This window comes from Marmota marmota, unplaced genomic scaffold (assembly GCF_001458135.2).
Source record: "Marmota marmota marmota unplaced genomic scaffold, marMar, whole genome shotgun sequence".
Classification (NCBI taxonomy): domain Eukaryota; kingdom Metazoa; phylum Chordata; class Mammalia; order Rodentia; family Sciuridae; genus Marmota; species Marmota marmota.
In genome coordinates, this window is record NW_025999932.1 from 39,927,641 (window position 1) to 39,945,552 (window position 17,912).

General features: G+C 40.1%; 1 protein-coding gene across 1 annotated transcript in view; it reads right to left on the minus strand.

Annotated features, from left to right (window-relative positions):
- Nucleotides 1-17,912, minus strand: part of Lrch1 (leucine rich repeats and calponin homology domain containing 1) — a 194,031-nt gene that overhangs the window by 57,595 nt on the left and 118,524 nt on the right. The window contains exons 4-5 of the mRNA XM_048800552.1: nt 10,125-10,251; nt 499-604 (exon numbers count right to left, since the gene is read on the minus strand). Coding sequence (XP_048656509.1) covers nt 499-604; nt 10,125-10,251 — 233 coding nt within the window. The remainder of the gene's footprint in view (nt 1-498; nt 605-10,124; nt 10,252-17,912) is intronic.

Consider the following 17,912-nt stretch of genomic DNA (forward strand, 5'->3'; position numbering starts at 1 on the left):
ATCTCAGACTTTTGGCCTCCAGAACTGAGAAGATAAATTTCTGTTTTTTGTTTTTTTTTTTTTTTGTAGTTGTAGATGGACATAATATCTTTATTTTATTTATGTATTTTTATGTGGTGCTGAGGATTGAACCCAGTGCCTCACACGTGTGAGGCAAGCACTCTACCACTGAGCTACAACCCCAGCCCTAAATTTCTGTTCTTTAAGCCACCCAGCCTAGGGTTCTTTGACAGCAGCTTTAGCAGACTTATACACCCTCCACCCCACCCTCCACAACTATAGACAAGGGAATGTTTGTTACTATGGCCCTTGATTTATGAAGTTACAACTTTAACATCCCTTTTCGGTCACCTGCATGTGCAATTCAAATGATTAATATTAATAGGCATACACACAAAATAAGATGCACCCTCTTCACAAAAGTAAACCAAAAAAATAATAAATGTCTCCCATTTTCTTCACCTTACCCTCCACCCCATTTTTTAAAAAAATCCTTACCTGGTGGCAAAACCTTTAGGTAATTCCTCCTGACGTTCAGCTCCCGAAGAGACTTGAGCTGGCCTATCTGCGGGGGCAGCGCTGTGATCTCGTTGCAGCTCACATCCTGCATGGAAAGCCAGGAGAGAAACCATCAGCGCCTCTCTCCAGGAAATCAAGCATTTTGTGTAAATTCTCCTTAGGGACCTTAAAGAGTGGACAACTACACAGGTGTCTCCAGGTCCCTAGCAAGTCAGGCTCAGCACAGGGAAGAAAAAGAAAGTTCAGTTTTAAACACTCTTGGGAGAGGGGAAAAGGGGAGAAAGGAAGGATGCTAAATCTGTAGCTGCTTCTGCCACGCTTGCTTTCCACGTGCTTCCATTTAAATCTCACGACAAACCCATGCAACAGTATTACTAGCCTAACATTTATAGATCAAAAAAATGAGGCTTGCTGGCCCAAGGCCTGCAAGTGTCCTCCATGAGGGACTGGCCCAGTATTAAGCCGGTGTGTCTTGGTGCTCTAGATAGAAGAGACAATGTCTTCTATCTTACAAGTACAGGAATATGGATTGTTTCAGCTTAGATGTGTTATCCCCCAAAAGCTCACATGTGAGACAATGCAAGAAGGTTTGGAGGAGAAATGATTGGGTTATAGCCTTAACCTAACCAGTGAATTAATCCCTGATGGGATCAACTGAGTGATAACTGAAAGCAGGTAGGTTGTGGCTAGAGGAGGAGGTTCATTGGGAGCGTGGCTTTGGCTTTGGGGTATATATTTGTATCTGGCAACAGGAGACCTCTGTCTCTGCTTCCTGATCCCCATGTGAGCTGCTTCCCTCTGCCACACTCTTCCTCCATGATGTTCTGCCACATTCCCCTGAGAAATGGAGCCAGCCTTCCATGAACTAAGACTTTTGAAACCATAAGCCCTTGGATAAACTTTTTATTTCTTTTTTAATTTTTTAGTTGTTGATGGAACTTTGTTTTATTCATTTATTTTACACGGTGGTGAGAACTGAATCCAGTGCCGTGCACAGGCTAGGCAAGCGCTCTACCACTAAGCCACAACCTCAGCCTTTAAATTTTCCTGGTCAGATCTTTTAGTTGCAGCAGGGAAAAAGCTGAGTGAAACATGAATGCACTGTCTGGTGCTTATTTATTTAAAACAGGGTTCTTAACAAATGGCTGGCAAACCTTATAGCTAATAAGCAAGACTGTGGATAGGAAGATTTTGAAGACTAATGCCCTATATATCCTTGATTGGAACCACATCTTGACACACATAAAATGGGATCCATGACTTGATAGTCTTATATATCCTTATTACCTCACTAATCCTACTCTGTACCTTCTCCTCTCCCCAACCCTGCTCCTCCTTCAGTCTGGACCATCGCTCTCTCTCTCATTGGTTATATATGGCAACCAATGACCTCCTGACTGGTTTCCATACATTGCTCTCCCCTTCAGATCCATCCTTCTCAGAGCTGCCAGGGCACACATTTCATTATGATGTCTACCAGCTTAGATATCTGAAGAAAGTTCCAGCATCTACAATGGGTCTGTCGGTTCCTCCCTTGAATTCTACATTCAAGCCATAGGGTCCTGATTTGCAGTCATCAGCATGTGCCACTGTTTAGTGGTCCCAAATGTATTCACACTATTTCCCTGCCTGATGTCCCTGTCCACAAAAATGTCATCTTGTCCCACTTACTCATCTTTTAAGACCTAATTCAACTCTCAACCTCCTCTTTGAAATCATCCATGAGGTTCTCCTCCCCTCTCTCACTCTGATCCAACACCTGAAAGATGGCCCACCTTTCCCTCTGCGATCCCATACACAGTGTGTTCATTGGCTTTGCCTTCCCCACTATGAGATCCTCAGCATCCTCCTGGTGTCTAGCACAGTGCCCGATATAAAGCAGAGACCAATGAATGCTGGATGAACCTCTGAAATCCATTTATGCTGACACTTCACGATGTTGTAACTCCTTCTGCCTTTTGGCTGGGAGCCCAGGATGCTCCAACATACTTACTTAAATTCCAAGAAGGCCCTACTTGGTATTGGAGATATCCAAAGATAGAGTCACATTATAAATGCTCTCCATAAGACCATGTTCTTAAATATCCCACTTTACTTTGGAACCCACAACCCACCCACCCCCAACTCACCTTTGAAGGCACCATGGCCCATGTATCAAAAATCCATTTCACTTTCATTCAGATGAAATTAACTCATCACTGAGATTAACTCATCCCCTGCAGTCCCTGATCCCTGTTAGACCAGGGCTATACACTGTCAGTGAATCCCCACCCTCTGACTATTTCATCTACAAGTCCTCAGGCACCTGTCATGATCATCATGATGCTCAATAGACGAGAATGAACAATATTGTTGCTGCCATGCTGCCAGCCAAGAAGCCTGAGTGCACAGGTGTCGTGGACCCACTGTAGTTTTCTGTCCTCGGCTGCTGAAGCACCGCGGTGGGATGAGATGGGTTAGGAACACGAGGTGTTCAGTGGCATTGCCCCCAAGCTGCTGCACTGCTCCTGGTCCAGGACAGTCACACACAATTTTAAGAAAAACACTCCCAGTGTTTAAAACAACGGAACTCCATGAACACTCCCCTAAAGAGACTAAGACATGTGGGGAGGCCAGGACAGAAGGAGGAGGTGGCCCAGGATCTGTCACAGAGGTCAGCATCCAAAGCCTTCCATTGATAGCCACACCTTTCTTTGCCTGAACTAAGAAAGAAACCAGCAAGAGGCACGATTCCATTCCCTTTTAAAAGACTTCAGTGGAACACAGGCAAGCCTCAGAAATACGTGACAGCAAATCATTCTGCTCGGCCCCTACCTTCCACGGTCACTTGGGTGATCTTGCTGGTGGTGGAGGTGAGGTTGTGGGGAAGAATTACAGGGAATCATTTTCCATCTGTAGAGAGAATTTATGCTGTTGGACTCTAAAATAAGTTTTATTCTTTTAATAAGTTTTATGAATGACAGCAGGAGAAAGACCCTTTTACAGATCATGAAAATCACTGATTTTGATTGTGAAACTGACAATTTTCAGAGGTTTCAAGGGCCTTTCTCTCAAAAAATAAGGAGTACAGAGAGGAATGCCGTGACACGCGACTAAATCAGTCAGGGTCACTTCAGGTGAGCTGGGCTGACACTAAGTAATCACACAGGCACAGAAAGTACCTTTTTCTTGGGGTTCAGTGACGGCTCTTCTGTCCCGGCTCCCACAAAGTAGGCAAGGGAGGAAGACAAAAAAGAGAGCAAGTGCAGCCTGAAGCCCTATTTACTGGGGGGAAGACACTTTAGAGAGTTCCACCCAAATGAGGCAAGTGATTGGGTTTCAGGGGGGTGTAGCCCAGTCCCATTGGGTGATGCTCACACCCAGAGCTGTTCTCCCGAGTAGGGGAAGCCAGTTCCACACTTCCATCACTTAAGGCTAAGGGTACGTGCTCAGCTCCTATTCAGACAGAGGAAAGCAAGGAGAAAACCTAGACATTTAGTCAGCATATGCACAGCATGAAATCTCCTGACATGAAACTCACACTTATTCTATTTTTTAGCATGAAACACACACACACACACACACACACACACACACACACACCTTGCACTTTGCTGGTCATTCCTGAGTTGACCATGAAATCAGGGTAAGCCATCTCTCTAAATGTAAGTTAATTTTTCCAACATGTATTTCTAACATAATGGCCTCATCAAAGAAAATTAACTTCTGTCAACTATATTTAAATACTCACCAGCAGAAAAAAAAACAGTTACTTGGTAGACTTAAACAAACAAACAAACATTTCCCATAATGATAAAAACAAAATTTTCATCTATATGATAGGACATTTGTAGACAATTTGAAACACAAATTCCAATTGTCTTTTCAATGTTGAAGGACACAGGGTAAAAGCAAGATTATTTTATTAGTACTATGTACTCTTGGTTACTTCCTCCACTGACAAAATAATGGGGAGAGATTACCCTGGCAGATCTAGCCCATAAGGGAGATAAAGACTTTGCATCATTGTATAACCAATATTGCAGAAAACAGTGCAAAACTCCAATCCCCATAAGTCATTGAATCTTGTCAAATTTTAAGGAGGTTATGAATTTCATCACAAAAATAAAACCCCATGGGTAATTATGTCTTAATTAGCTGGAGAATGAGGAAGAAAGAGGAGATAATAGTCTAGGTGTCTAGGGATAAGATAGTACAGTTTTGAAAATATGCAAAAAATATTTCTAGAATGGCCCCATTTTCTAGAACATTTTGGTCCAAATTTAGTCTAGAATGAGTTATGGATTTTTATTTAATTACCTGATGAAGATAATATTTAGGAAAATGAATTTTAAAAGTAAACAACACTAATGCCTGACACTTCTGCAGTTAGTGAGAATTTATCAGGTTATAAATTCCAGGCTCACTTACTTAATTATCAAATGAATTAATTTTGAATTTTCTATTATCCCTAAGCTATGTCTTTAGAGAATAATTATTTCAAGCTTCTGTGAAATCAAATCAGCACATATTTAATGTTACCATATTACAAAAAAACAAGTAGATCAAGAAGAATCGTGAACATCTTCTGTTAGATGTATCAATTTCATTCTTTTTGATACAGAATTAAATCTAATTATAAATAATATAAAAAGCTTAAGTTTTTCATGAACCAGTCTGTCCAACTTTGTTATTCTCATAAAAAACAAAATAGAAAATTCTAACTATGATTTAAACTCTACCTATTTTCTATGGGTTTAAACATCATGTTTTAAAAAAAAAACCTTTGGAAATTAAGGTTCTCTCTTTGTCACAATAATGGAAGTCTTACATTTTTGTTACTAAACGCTAATTGCTAATGTACCTTCAGAAGGCAAAATGAGAAGGATTTATAATAACAGAATTAATTCAGGAATTATTAAGCTAAGTGATGCTCACTCATTTGAGAATACAATATTTCAAAAAAGACGAGAAGTGTTTTTACAGCAGTAGCATCTAATGAAAACCATCATAAACACTGCGACAAGATAATCTAGGTTAGAGCAGAGTCCAAGGAGACCAGGCGACACTGTGGAGTTGCAGGTGGCCTCTTACTAGTGACCTTGCTCTGGCATTCAGGTTTTCAAAAGCTTAGTGTGCTGATACTACTAGCTTAAGTGGAATTTTTGGTAATAAATTCTCATGATCCCATTTAATTAATGGAATACAATGTTCTAACAGGAAATGCAAGTTATTAACACTCCACTCGCCTCCTGTCATGTATCCATGCCCTTCCATGGAAATCCCTTCAGTATGGTTCAGTGAGCAACTTCAGGTATGGATTACCTTCTCTGTGCCTATAAAATAAAAGGTAAGCTTTGAACAACTAATTTTCTCCCAACATCAGGAAGACCCATTTCTGATATCTGAAATAATGAAAACACTTTGGTCGAAACACAGATATCTTGACTTGTTAACAACGGATAAAAAAAAAAGAAGAAGAAAGAAGAAAGAAAACCTCATTGCTCATGGGTCAGAACTTTAAAAAGAAGAAAATTCAACATATTCACTTCAATACAAATACATTTAAATACAAACCACCTTCAGCAACTTCTGGTATGATAAAGAATCTCAACACCAGTGCCTCTCTCCAGTATAAAGCTCTACTTCACAGCCCTCCATGTACCCACAAACTCATGCTCCACACTGTGGCTCTTCCTAAGAAAGGCAGAACTGGAAGCCACAGAGGGGCCTCAGAAAGCTTAGGGTTTCCTACCCATCCCACAGGAACCTCAGATGTTAGGAGGCATCTCCAGAGACCAGGAATGGACAAATGGTTAGGGAGGACACCTGCATTTACATCACCTTTACATGCTGCAGTTTGGAATGCTATGCATAAAAATAATCAAGAAGCCATTTTCCTCGGAAGCTGCTCAATACATCATGTCTAGAATCAATCTTTGAATTCAAACTTCCCACACTTCCAAACATTTCATGAAAAGTGAATAACAAATAGTGTGTCTGTTGAGGGCTAGGAAACACTTTCCAACCAGTTATCACTTGAGCAAGGTCTTCTAAGCTTTTGGATGTCAAAATAGGTTTCTAAATCCATGATATTTTGGATCAGAGCTAAAAGACATGACTTTCACCAACTGTGAACTCGTGGAGCGCAGAACTGAGAAAACCCAAAGAGCTGGAGCCCCAGTGGACTCCATGCACATAAAACCAGAGAAACTCATAGATCTCTGACAAATGCCCCGCAAAATGCTCTCAGTTTTACTGTGCTCTGCCTTAGTGTGTTGATCTTCACAGCTGTTACCTGTAACAAGAGGTATTTAGACAGCACCTCTCACCAAACACCTCATCCCTCTGCAAGATTCCTCAGTAAGAGCCAGGTTTCCAATATGTTCAGAAGGATTGGACCGGTAAAACGAGATTTAGTCAATACAGGATAAGACTATAGACCCTACCTGACTCGGTTCCACGGTAAGAAAATTTTCCAACACAGATACCCTTACTATGGACTCCAGGGAAAGAAATCACTAAGTGCTTGCAGCCTAGAGAAGGTGACAGTGGCTACACTGTGGTACGGGCCTTATTTTATTTTTATTTTTTGCAATAATGGAGATTGAACCCAGGGCCTTGTAGCTACACCCTCAGCTCTGTGGTGTGGACTTTAATCAGACAAACTTGCTTCTGACCCTAGTTCCACCATGTAGCCACACAGCTTTGGGTATGTCATTCCTAAACTGGCCATTTATAACATATGTCATTCCTAAACTGGCCATTTTACATTTACAAAATGTAAAAATGATACAGGCCTATCTAGGTTATTTTCAAGATTCTATGAACTATTACAAGTCATACCCTAGCAGACTACCTGAATTAAGGAGGTACTCAGTAAATGTTAGCATTTTACCTCCTCCCCTTACAGAAAACACATGCAGAGACAGGCTTACAAAGCAACATCAACGTACACCATACCTGTAAGATGAGAGCAGGTAAGAAGTCATTTGGAGTGGTCAAGGTCAGAAAGTTGTACATTATTCCCATCAGATATGACCCTCACAGAACCAGCTCAAGAGAGCTAAAGATTCCACAAGATTTGCCCCCCACAGGCAATGTGGACACACCACCTGGCCAATGTTCTTGGTTCAAAAAAAGGACATCTCATAGGTGACTTCTTCATGGGAAGAGAATGATTTTTTTTTTTTTTTTTTTTTTTTTTTTTTTTTTTTGGTGCTAGGGACTGAACCCAGGGCCTTGTGCATGCAAGGCAAGCATTCTACCAACTGAGCTATATCCCCAGACCAAATGACCACTTTTTGGTATTCCCTGACAATATGAAATGGCTGGACATGACTTTACTACACTGGGAATGCTTTTTGTTTTAAGATTATAAGGTAACTGTGATATAACTAAAAAGGTAAGATAATGTTCTCCAATTTCACTCCCTTCCCAAAATAAGAAATGACAACTATTTTCCGGTAGATGGCAAGGTATTCTGGTTTTGTTTTTCAAATGGACATTAAACTCGAATGTTCATCCACACTTGGAAGAAAAGAGTTTCAAACCAGTTTTTAGATACTCTGAGTCTGATGTAAAATTAAAAAACACATTTTTTCCCCAAAACAGTTAGCAAACAATGCCAAGAGACTGATAAACTGAGCCACTTCCTCAGCATGTTGCACTAAGCTCAAACATTCTGCCTCCATGAGGATTCTGTTAACAAACTGGTAATATGTGACTATAAAACAGAAGCTTCCTGCTGTAATTCAAGAATTGCTTTAAGCTCTGCAGGGAGTTTTTTGTTCCAATTGATAACTAAAAATAATCTGACATGGTTACCTATAGTAACACTACTATTTTAAGCAGATATCAAAGATAAATGATAATGGATGGAAAATAATCTTTTTTTAGTCTGTGACCTTGACCAAGGCCAGTCACTTCCTTGTGGTTAAATAATGTCAACTTATTAACTTTTCAGCTACTTCACAGACAAATGCTTTTTACAAAGAGCACTCTTGCTCAAACACTGCAGGCAGCAGAGAAGAAACTGCACAGGCTTGACAGGGCCCTCTCTTATCATGCCTAGTGGCTACTGAGCACCAGAAATGTGGCTGTCCAACCTGCAACGTGTTGTCAATATAAAATGCATGTTAGATTTCAAAGACTTGGTGTGGGAAAAAAAGAAGTAAAACATCTCAGTATGTTTGATGTTTAATAATCTTTTGGCTATGTGGCATCACATAAAATATTGTTAAATTAGCTTGCTTCTTTTTACTTTTTAAGATATGGTCACTGGTACATCTCAAATCACCTTTGCTGTTTACTTTTCCACTGGACAATGTTTGGTGATGGTATTTCAGCTTAGGTGACCACTTAGCAAGGGCAACCTTCCCATACGTTGCTGTCTCTCTGATCTAGGTTTCTTCAAGAAGTCAAGAGCTTGTGGCTGAGGATATAGCTCAGTTGGCAGAGTGTATGCCTCGCATGCATAAGGCTTTGGGTTCAATCCCCAGCCACCCGCCCGCCCCTCACACACACAAAAAGAGGCCAAGAGCTACATGCCTTTTACAATCAACTGTGAAGCTAACATTCTAGAACTCGAGGGGCCTAGAGTTAGTGCTGGTGGAGAAAAGTCACAAGATCTGGGAGAAGACAGCACAGTAATTAAGATGCAGGGTACCCCTGCCAGAGTGGGGCACAGGACAGGGGACTAAGAAAAGCTCAGAGAGCTCCTTAAACCACACACCAGCTCCAGTGCCAGGACTAGAGGCAGCACCGCTCCAGACATGCCAAAAATCTTTACAGACTCACAGTACCCTGTTCTTTCTGTCCTCTGACTTAATTATATGCCTTCCTATATTCTGGCCTACTAACTTATTTGCATATTATTTCTTTGGGTTAGCCATAATTTTTCATAATTCATATATAATCTGGAAAAATTATCTAACTACAATGTGATAACCTGTCAACCTCAGGAACTATAAATTCTGCAAACTTCAGGATCTGCTTAAACTACAGGAAACTTATAAACTTTAGGAACTGTGTCATAGCAAAGCCACAGGCTGCTGGCGTCATGTCACCCCATTTAATATCCTTATAACTGCACTTCAGCAACCTAGCTCTGCTATGGATTGGATGTGGTGTGTCTGAAGCTTAGTCCCCAGTTTGGTGGTATCAAGAGGTGGTAGAATGTATAAAACAGATGGAGCCTGGTGGGAGGTGGTTAGTTCACGGGGATTAACACAGTTCTCCTGAGATCCCAGTAAGCTCCCATGAGAAAGTTGTTATAAAAGGCAAGAGCAGCCCTCCCTGCTCTCTGGTTTCTCATCTCACCATGCGACCTGTCTCTCTGGCATTTGCCCCCACCAGCTGTATTGTGATGAGCTGAGAGGTCCCTCACGGGAGGAGAAGTGGACAAGGACACCTGATCTTGGCCATTCAGCCTCTAAAACTGTGAGCTAAAAATAAAGTTTCTTTCTTTATAAAGGGTCCCGTCTTGGTTGTTTTGTTATAGCAATGGGAAATGGACTAACAGAAGCTTCTCCTTACTCAACTGTAGCAAAAAGTCTTTTAGAATACCCTGATAGGTCATGATTGGTCAACAAACAAAAAGAGCATCTTAGAAATCAGTAACATACCAGCTCCATTAACTGTTTGAGCTGACCTATCTCTTCTGGTAGTGATCCCAGCTTGTTGTTACTTGCGATTAAGACTTTGAGAGGCAGACCACACAGGCAGGCGGGCAGGGCAGACAGCTGATTTCGACTGTAAAGACAATACAACAGAAACACACATAAACAGAAAGCCCACTTCATACTATCTGTGAACACGCTTTTTAACAAGAAAAGAAAAAGAAGCCATCTGAGAAGATATTTTCCAAATACAAAAATCCCAATACATTCTCTGGTAATAACTCAAATTACAAATACAGAAGAAAACAAAATATATATTTTTTTAAAAAGAATGGTAGATAGAAACAGAATGGATAACAAGTACCAAAAAACAATTAAATAGGGAGAATATATTCTAGTATTCTACAGCACAGTAAGGTGACTAGAGTTCACAACAATGTATTTTATGTTTCAAAATAACTAGAACAAAGGGTCTGAAGGTTTCTAACACAAAAATTATAAATATTTAAGGAGAAGGAAATACTACCTTGATTTGCTCGTAATACATTACTTAACATGTACTGAATTATCACACTGTATCTGCCAAATATATACAATTATTTTGCATCAGTTATAAATAAATAAACGGGCAGTTCTAAGAGATGAAAAGATACTGGATCAGTATAATATAGGAATCCATATTTATATGTAAGCCACTTTTTCCAACTCTTCCCCACTCCAAGCCCTTTTTCCAGCTACCAAGAGAGGAGATAGTTCTCAGATTTTCTGACTTATTTTCCCTGCCACTCTGCTGATGAAGCAAGGGCCACACCATGAAACATCTAAAAATCTGTATATCGTGTGGCTGCAATTATTTATAACTTTTGTGTATTGTGCACACATGCATAAAGCTTCAAAGGTTGTGCCGTGTGTGTGTGTGTGTGTGTGTGTGTTTACTGGGATGCATATCTGTTTACGTGTAAAAAGGAGACACAGATTAGAAACACACCTAAACATTACCAATGCTCATTCTGGGGTATAAGTACAGTAGGTGGTTTCCATTTCCTTTAGTATATTTTGCTGTCTTTCAAAAAATTCCTACAAAAGCTTGAAAGAAGCATCTTAACAAGGTAAATTCAATCGGATGTTGCATCGGTCCATCTGTTTGTGGAAACTCACTGATGTATATTTTGTGAGCGCTTCTCTGTATGTATGCTTAACCTAAGGGCGTGTCTAACTGATGGGCTCAGAAAAAGCAGGTGCTGTATTATAGGAAGATCCTTTCTAATGTGGGCCTTCTCCTGCCAACACCCTGATACCACTCCTATTCCAGGCAAATACCCAGGTAAATAAGTTTGGGCAAGAAATGGTACAGCTGTATCTTCACTCCATTGCCCAGATCTAAATATATACATATGTACACACATAAAACAATAAATTAATTAAATAAATAAAAGCTATTTCAGGAAAGGGGCAGAAGAAGCGCTTTATCTATAAAAGCCCAGCAGAGGGAGGAGGAGATTCAGGTCCTGGATGCAGGGGTGTGGGTTTCCTAGCACTGGAAGGACCAGTTTTATGTCCCTGGTTGCTGGGGTCCAGTGAATTTCTCCTAGTCACTGAGACAACGGAGGGGGGCCAGGGCCACTAGTCTGCCTCTCTCTGTCCTCTCATACCCTTCCTCCTGTCCTCTCTAGCTTGTGGGGACCCAGTGGGACTCTTTTGCTGAATGAGCAGCCTTTCTGATACCCAGTTGAGAGGGCTTTCACGGGTGCCAAAATAAGGCCCTGCAGATAGGAGCTCTGGAAAAGAGAGCTCAGTATTAAAAGATAGCAAGTGAACAAATTCAAATCAAAATTTGTTGCTATAAAATAGGTATTAATAGACCATTTCAAAAAATGATTGGCAAATAACAATGTTAGCAAGGCAATTGTATTATTTTGAAGCCATATTTAAATTTCCTCCTAAAGAGAGGCTCATTGGTAACAGGGATTAGTATTTCAGAAATTTCTACAGGATTAAAAATTACAGGCTGAGATATTCCTTTTGCTTTCTTGCTTTGAAATGCAGCATGCAACTATTCCCAGTCTCACTGTCTTGCAGCAGGCATCTAATCTGATTAGCAGATCTAGGACTGGGAGAGTCATTCATCAAAGCAGTGGAGGCAATGTAACAAATGACAGCTCTGCTCACTCCAGCTTACTCTCTCTGGAATTCTTCCAGGGTAGACACTAATTTAATAAAATAAAAATTCAGCCTGTAGCCACTTTCATGGGAATGAGTGCTATTTACATTAAAAACTGCTGAAGGCATAGCGTCTCCCCCACTTGTGCCCCATACATTCCTCCCATTCACTGAGTTGATTACCTGTGGACTTAGCAAATCCACCATGCCAAGAATTTCGTCATAATACAAGATGTCATAGACCTGGGGCATACTCCTTCCACTTCATCCGTCTGTTCCCTCAGCCGCCACTTCATCTATTTTATCACAGGGTGTTCCTATATTTCTTGCTATTTCCCTAATAGATAAAGGAAATACACATGCATACAAAACCCCATCAGTCTCCAGTGAACATTTATAAAGGAGAGGAGAAACTGCATCCTCTTTAATCCTGAACCCACTCCAAACCACATCAGCAGCCTTTCCTTTCTGAAACCGCTCATCTGGCAGCAATTTTTCTCAAGCAAATAAGTGCCTCAGGCCACCATCTACTTTCCTACCCCCACTTGTCTCCCATAGGCTTCTGCTATAAACAGGCCCTGTGCAGAAAGAACGTTTAAAAGTAAGGCCATATAGTATCTGATAAGGTAACAGCCAATATTTATTTTTCATTCTCGCCTTGAGTCACATCAAAAAAGCAAAATGTATTTTTTTTTTGGCTCACTCATTACAAAAGATGAAATTTGTAAGAGAAAGAGGCTATTCCTTTAGAAGTAGAAATTATAGATCTGGTCATGGTGGCCTGAGATCTTTTGCCCTCACCAGGGAGGAGTAGCCTGCCTGCCAATTCTGGCTTATACTGACCCTGCCCTGTCTGGGCAGAGGCTGGTGGTGGGCAGGAAAGGGTAGTGGAGGTGGCTTTGCTGGGTCCAAGTTCACTGCAAGGGCTCTGTCTTCCACCTTTTTCAGTAGAATGACTCTGAGCTACATTTTTCTATTTCCTCATCTGGAGATGAAATGAGGTAGCTCACCATAATCTAAACATTTTTGGTAGCCTAAATTTATAGGGTATACTCTCTTTGCATCAAGTACCACTGTCCCTCCACTTCACTCCTGAATTAAGAGATTTACAAGCCACGCCACTTCTTATGGTTTGATTTTAAGAGAGCTTATTTTAATGTACTGTATCAGTGGCACTTATAACATTCATATTTTGAGACCCAATGTTATATCTGACATTTTTGATTATCTGCTTATCAAATGCTTATTTTCCTTAAAATGTGTAAAAATAGAGACATGCTGTATTATGTGATTTTATTATTAGGAAACAACACATTTTTAAAAAATTCTACAAGAACATACCTCTTTATTTTAGTGTTTTAGTATATTAAGTTCCATCTCTTAATAATGGAATATAAAATTCACTTAAAAAATACTTTATAGAAAAATTTCTATAATAGATTCACCTGCTACACTGGCTGCTTGGTGTCAGAGAAAGGATACCAGTTGTGCAATCAGAAGTCTTGGGTTCAAATCTCACCTTTGCCATAAGTCGTCTCTATGATTATGAGCAAGTCTTTAAGCTGTTTGGATTTGTCAGCTAGAGAACAGATAATAAGACCTAACTAATGTGAAATCATAGATACACAAGTGCTTAGCCCAACACTAGATAAAAATTAAACCATCCATCCTCAACCAATAATGTGGCAAAGTGGAAATGTGACCCAAAGAGCATACATGTGCTCAGCTTCATTTTATTTACTTGTTTTATTTATGATATTTCCTAATTGCTAAAATTTCAGTTACTTTTAAAATATGGGTTCACGTTCCACTTGTTGAAAATATCAAGATGATTGATCAAAGACATACTGGGAGAACCAGGCTGGGATATCAAATTTCAGGCCCAAACAAGCAAAATACCAATTTCCGATCTGGATAACCAAGACTAGAACATACACATAATCATATGATTGAGCATTTCCCTTCCATCTTCTCTAATTCCAGGATCCTATATTTTGCTGAGAAAACAAGAATACCCTGGAGTCACCATCTCTGTTTACAACTTGGTCTTCAAAAGGTAACAGACATAATGACATGGAAGCATTAACTTTCACAAAACTATGAGGACGATGCCATAGGCCTAGATCAACAGGGCCACAGGGAAAGCAGGGCATGTTCCAAAGCCAGGACACCTGGCTCACCCAGCTAAGAGAAGGGAGCAATGACCACATATAGTAGTCATTGTTTTCCTTTGAATCTCTGCTTGCCATTTTGACCTACAGTAAACAGCAGTTAATGCATTTGAGCCAGGCAAGTTTGCTTTTCTATAGGATCACTCATCTATTTTTGTTTTTATATTAGTTTATGCACACTCTGTTTACCATTCATTACAAGCAAAGTAACTTCTTTTTCTGTTTTGCATATGACACCTGTTGTCCCCATACACACAAACCAGTGAACAATATCCATAGAGAACCTTTTCCTTTTTCCTGCTTAGTCCATTCTGAAAAGCCCGTCCTGTGAAATGTCTCACCCTTGTTTCCCCTAATGACTGAATACTTCCCCTTGGTGCCAGCCCTCCCCCGCATTCCCACCCTCATTGTGTGTCTAAGACAATAACTTTGCTTTCATGGCTTGGTGATATTTTTGGTCCACTTTAATTTTATGCTACAAAGTGAAGAGCAAACAGAGACTGTCTGACTGCTTCATTGCACAACTGAAAAGTAATATTTTTACATTCATTTTTAACACTGAATTTTATTTTTAAATTACTGTTGTTATTATTATTCGGTGCTTGGGCTTCAATTCCAGGCTTCATGCATGCTAAGCATGCACTCTCACCACTGTGCTACACCCTCAGCAACAAGGCAGAAATTTAATTGAGAATATACATCTGCATTGAAACTTGGAGCCCAAATTTAACTGTGACCAGCAAGTACACTAATTGCAACTGAGTGTGACAGCCACTGGAAAACTTAAAATGTTTCAAAACTATAAAAACAGTATCATCATTTACATAGCACCTTGATCAGTTCTTGAAAGCCATCCCAATCAATTTCACTCTCCACACATGTAAAAGCTGTTTTGAGAAGATAAAGGACTAGAAATGGGAACTCTAAGAAAAAGCAACTGACAAAGAGTGAGGCTTTAAAGCAACTCAGAACTTGGGCAGATTTCTGCAACAGCTGTTCCACTGCATTTTTTCTGTGCACACACGCACCATATTTGGCTACTGCAACTAAACTGGTTTCCCACAATAACAGCCTATCGGTCTCCTCTTTAGTAAAAATAAGTGATTACTTAAAAACATTTCATTTTTTTAGCATGCCTAACAGCCAGCAATCGTTGCCACTGATGTTATATGTCAAAGGACTGTTAGCTGATAATTTGCTATACTTCTCAGTTATTTTCCTTCCTTTCTTCTAAGAGTTCTGAAATTCCAAAAGGACAAGGAGTATGTGGTATGTGGTACTCTAAAAACTCTTACTTAAGACTCCTTCATTTGAAATGCTTAAAAGTCAAGGAGATGTTCAAAGGAAACTCAATATGCAATGCCAGCAAGAATATTCATGGATCAAACAGCTTCAGAGACAACAATGTAGGTTTGGGGTTTTAAGTGTTAAGACTGTAGTGGCCTGAGACCCATGACCTGAAAAGTACCACTGTACTCAACGATGGTGTTGGCATTCAGGAAACCATCCCTAAGTGCCTGGGAAAGATGTCTTGACACTGCGGACAACTCCCACTTATTGGAGCTCTGTTCTAAGTAGAATGGACTCTAGTTTCCTATTACCAGGAAGGTACCCCTACCTTCTTTTTCCATAACAGCCTATCGAGGTCAAGAAACACACACACACACACACACACACACATATTTTATGCAACATTTTTCCCCCACAAAAAAGGGAGGAGACTGATACTGATTTAAATGAACACAGACTACTCAGATCAATTTCTACCCAGGGACACTGCGCTAAAAATATTTCTAATAAAAATTAAGATGTCTGAATATTATCACTAACCATTTGAACCCAAGTGCCTGTCCATCTTTTTCTGGGAATTTTTAAAGATGCAATGTAGATTCACCTGCTTGATAGCATGTCTAGCATTCTTTTTCCTATTTATCCTTCCAAGGAGGTGACTCCTCAGAGAGTTCCTATCATGTAACTAAACAGCCACTCAGTTCTTAACTACTTTGATATTTTTACACACCCAGAGCACATCCTCTTGACCAACAGCACATCCTCTTGACCAACAGCACAGGACCCACTTACTTTAATCAGATACAGAATCCTTTACCATTATTTTTCTTAACCCACATGGCATCTGCATGTGTTAACTTGATTCAACAATTTAACAAACATTTCTTGGATAGTTACTATGTATAAGGCACTGTGCTGGCATTTAAATAAATATTATTTTATTTATATTCACAACAATCCATTAACATATTAATACTCCATACTTTTCGGACACAAAACTGACATTGTTCAGAGAATTTAAATGATTTGCTCTGTGCTGGCTGGCTAGTGAGCTGCTCTGTGCTGGGCATCTGAAACCAGGTCTGTGAGGCTTCAGAACAAAATCTGTGGTCTCCCATTCATACAACACAGCCTCTTCTCATTTTCTCTGGAATAAAAAGTGTGGGGGATCCAGGAAAACAGCAGGAGGTGGGCACAGAGTTCCCAGCAGAAGGCAATGGAGATGCTGGACTAGTAACTAAAGACTGATTTATGCAAAAAGCAATAAAAGAAAGTGGTCAAAATAATTTAAAACATAAAACTAGGATTCTAGAGAAAAACAGTAGAAGTTTACAAATGGGAAGTTAAGACATGCTATTTTGGAATTTTGAGACGTCAACAAGACAGAATGTTAAGCAATGGGAGAATTGAGGACTGGAGTTCAAGTAAGTCAAAGGGATGCAGAATAAATTTAAGACTCATGAGGCAGGAGGTCTGAGAAAAGATTTAAGGACCAAAGCTTTGGAGAACTCCAAATTGAGGGGCAGGAAGAGAAAGAACATCCAGACTCAGGAAGAGAGAAGAAACAGAGGCAGAAAAGTGACTAGGAAAGTATGTGATCAAAGCCACGGAAGGAAGATGTCATGGTGGCCAAGAATGAAAAGAAATACCATTATTTCCTACACCACCTGGGTGCCTGCTCTGTTCAAGAAGATATGACATGTATAAGAATCCTAAAACTCCATCCCTAACAGAATTAGGTAGCACCACTCCAAGCTGTTATTCCCTACATCCTAACTGAACATGAATGGTATATTTTTAAAATTCTGTAGCAGCAGATATTTTCTACTGGGTTAAGTTTAAACATCTGGTGACTCCAAAGGATTAAAGAAGAAAGAATTCCTTTCTGGATCTTACCATGTAAGGTGGAACATAAGGATTCCAGGTTGCTCCTAAGAACTCTTTACTTCGGTGCCTATAGACTTGGGCACCGCCATCATGGGTTGTCTCAATAAAGAGCCCATAGTGGCCCCCTGTCATGGTCGTCTCTTTCTGGTACTCATCTACTAGATGGACCACCTGTTGTAACAGTTTACTTAAATTCCTTGAAGATCATCCATTCAAATTATTGGCCAAATGAAAATGTAAAGCTCTCAAAGCACACAGGTCTCTCCCCAGCCCCAGCCCCACCACC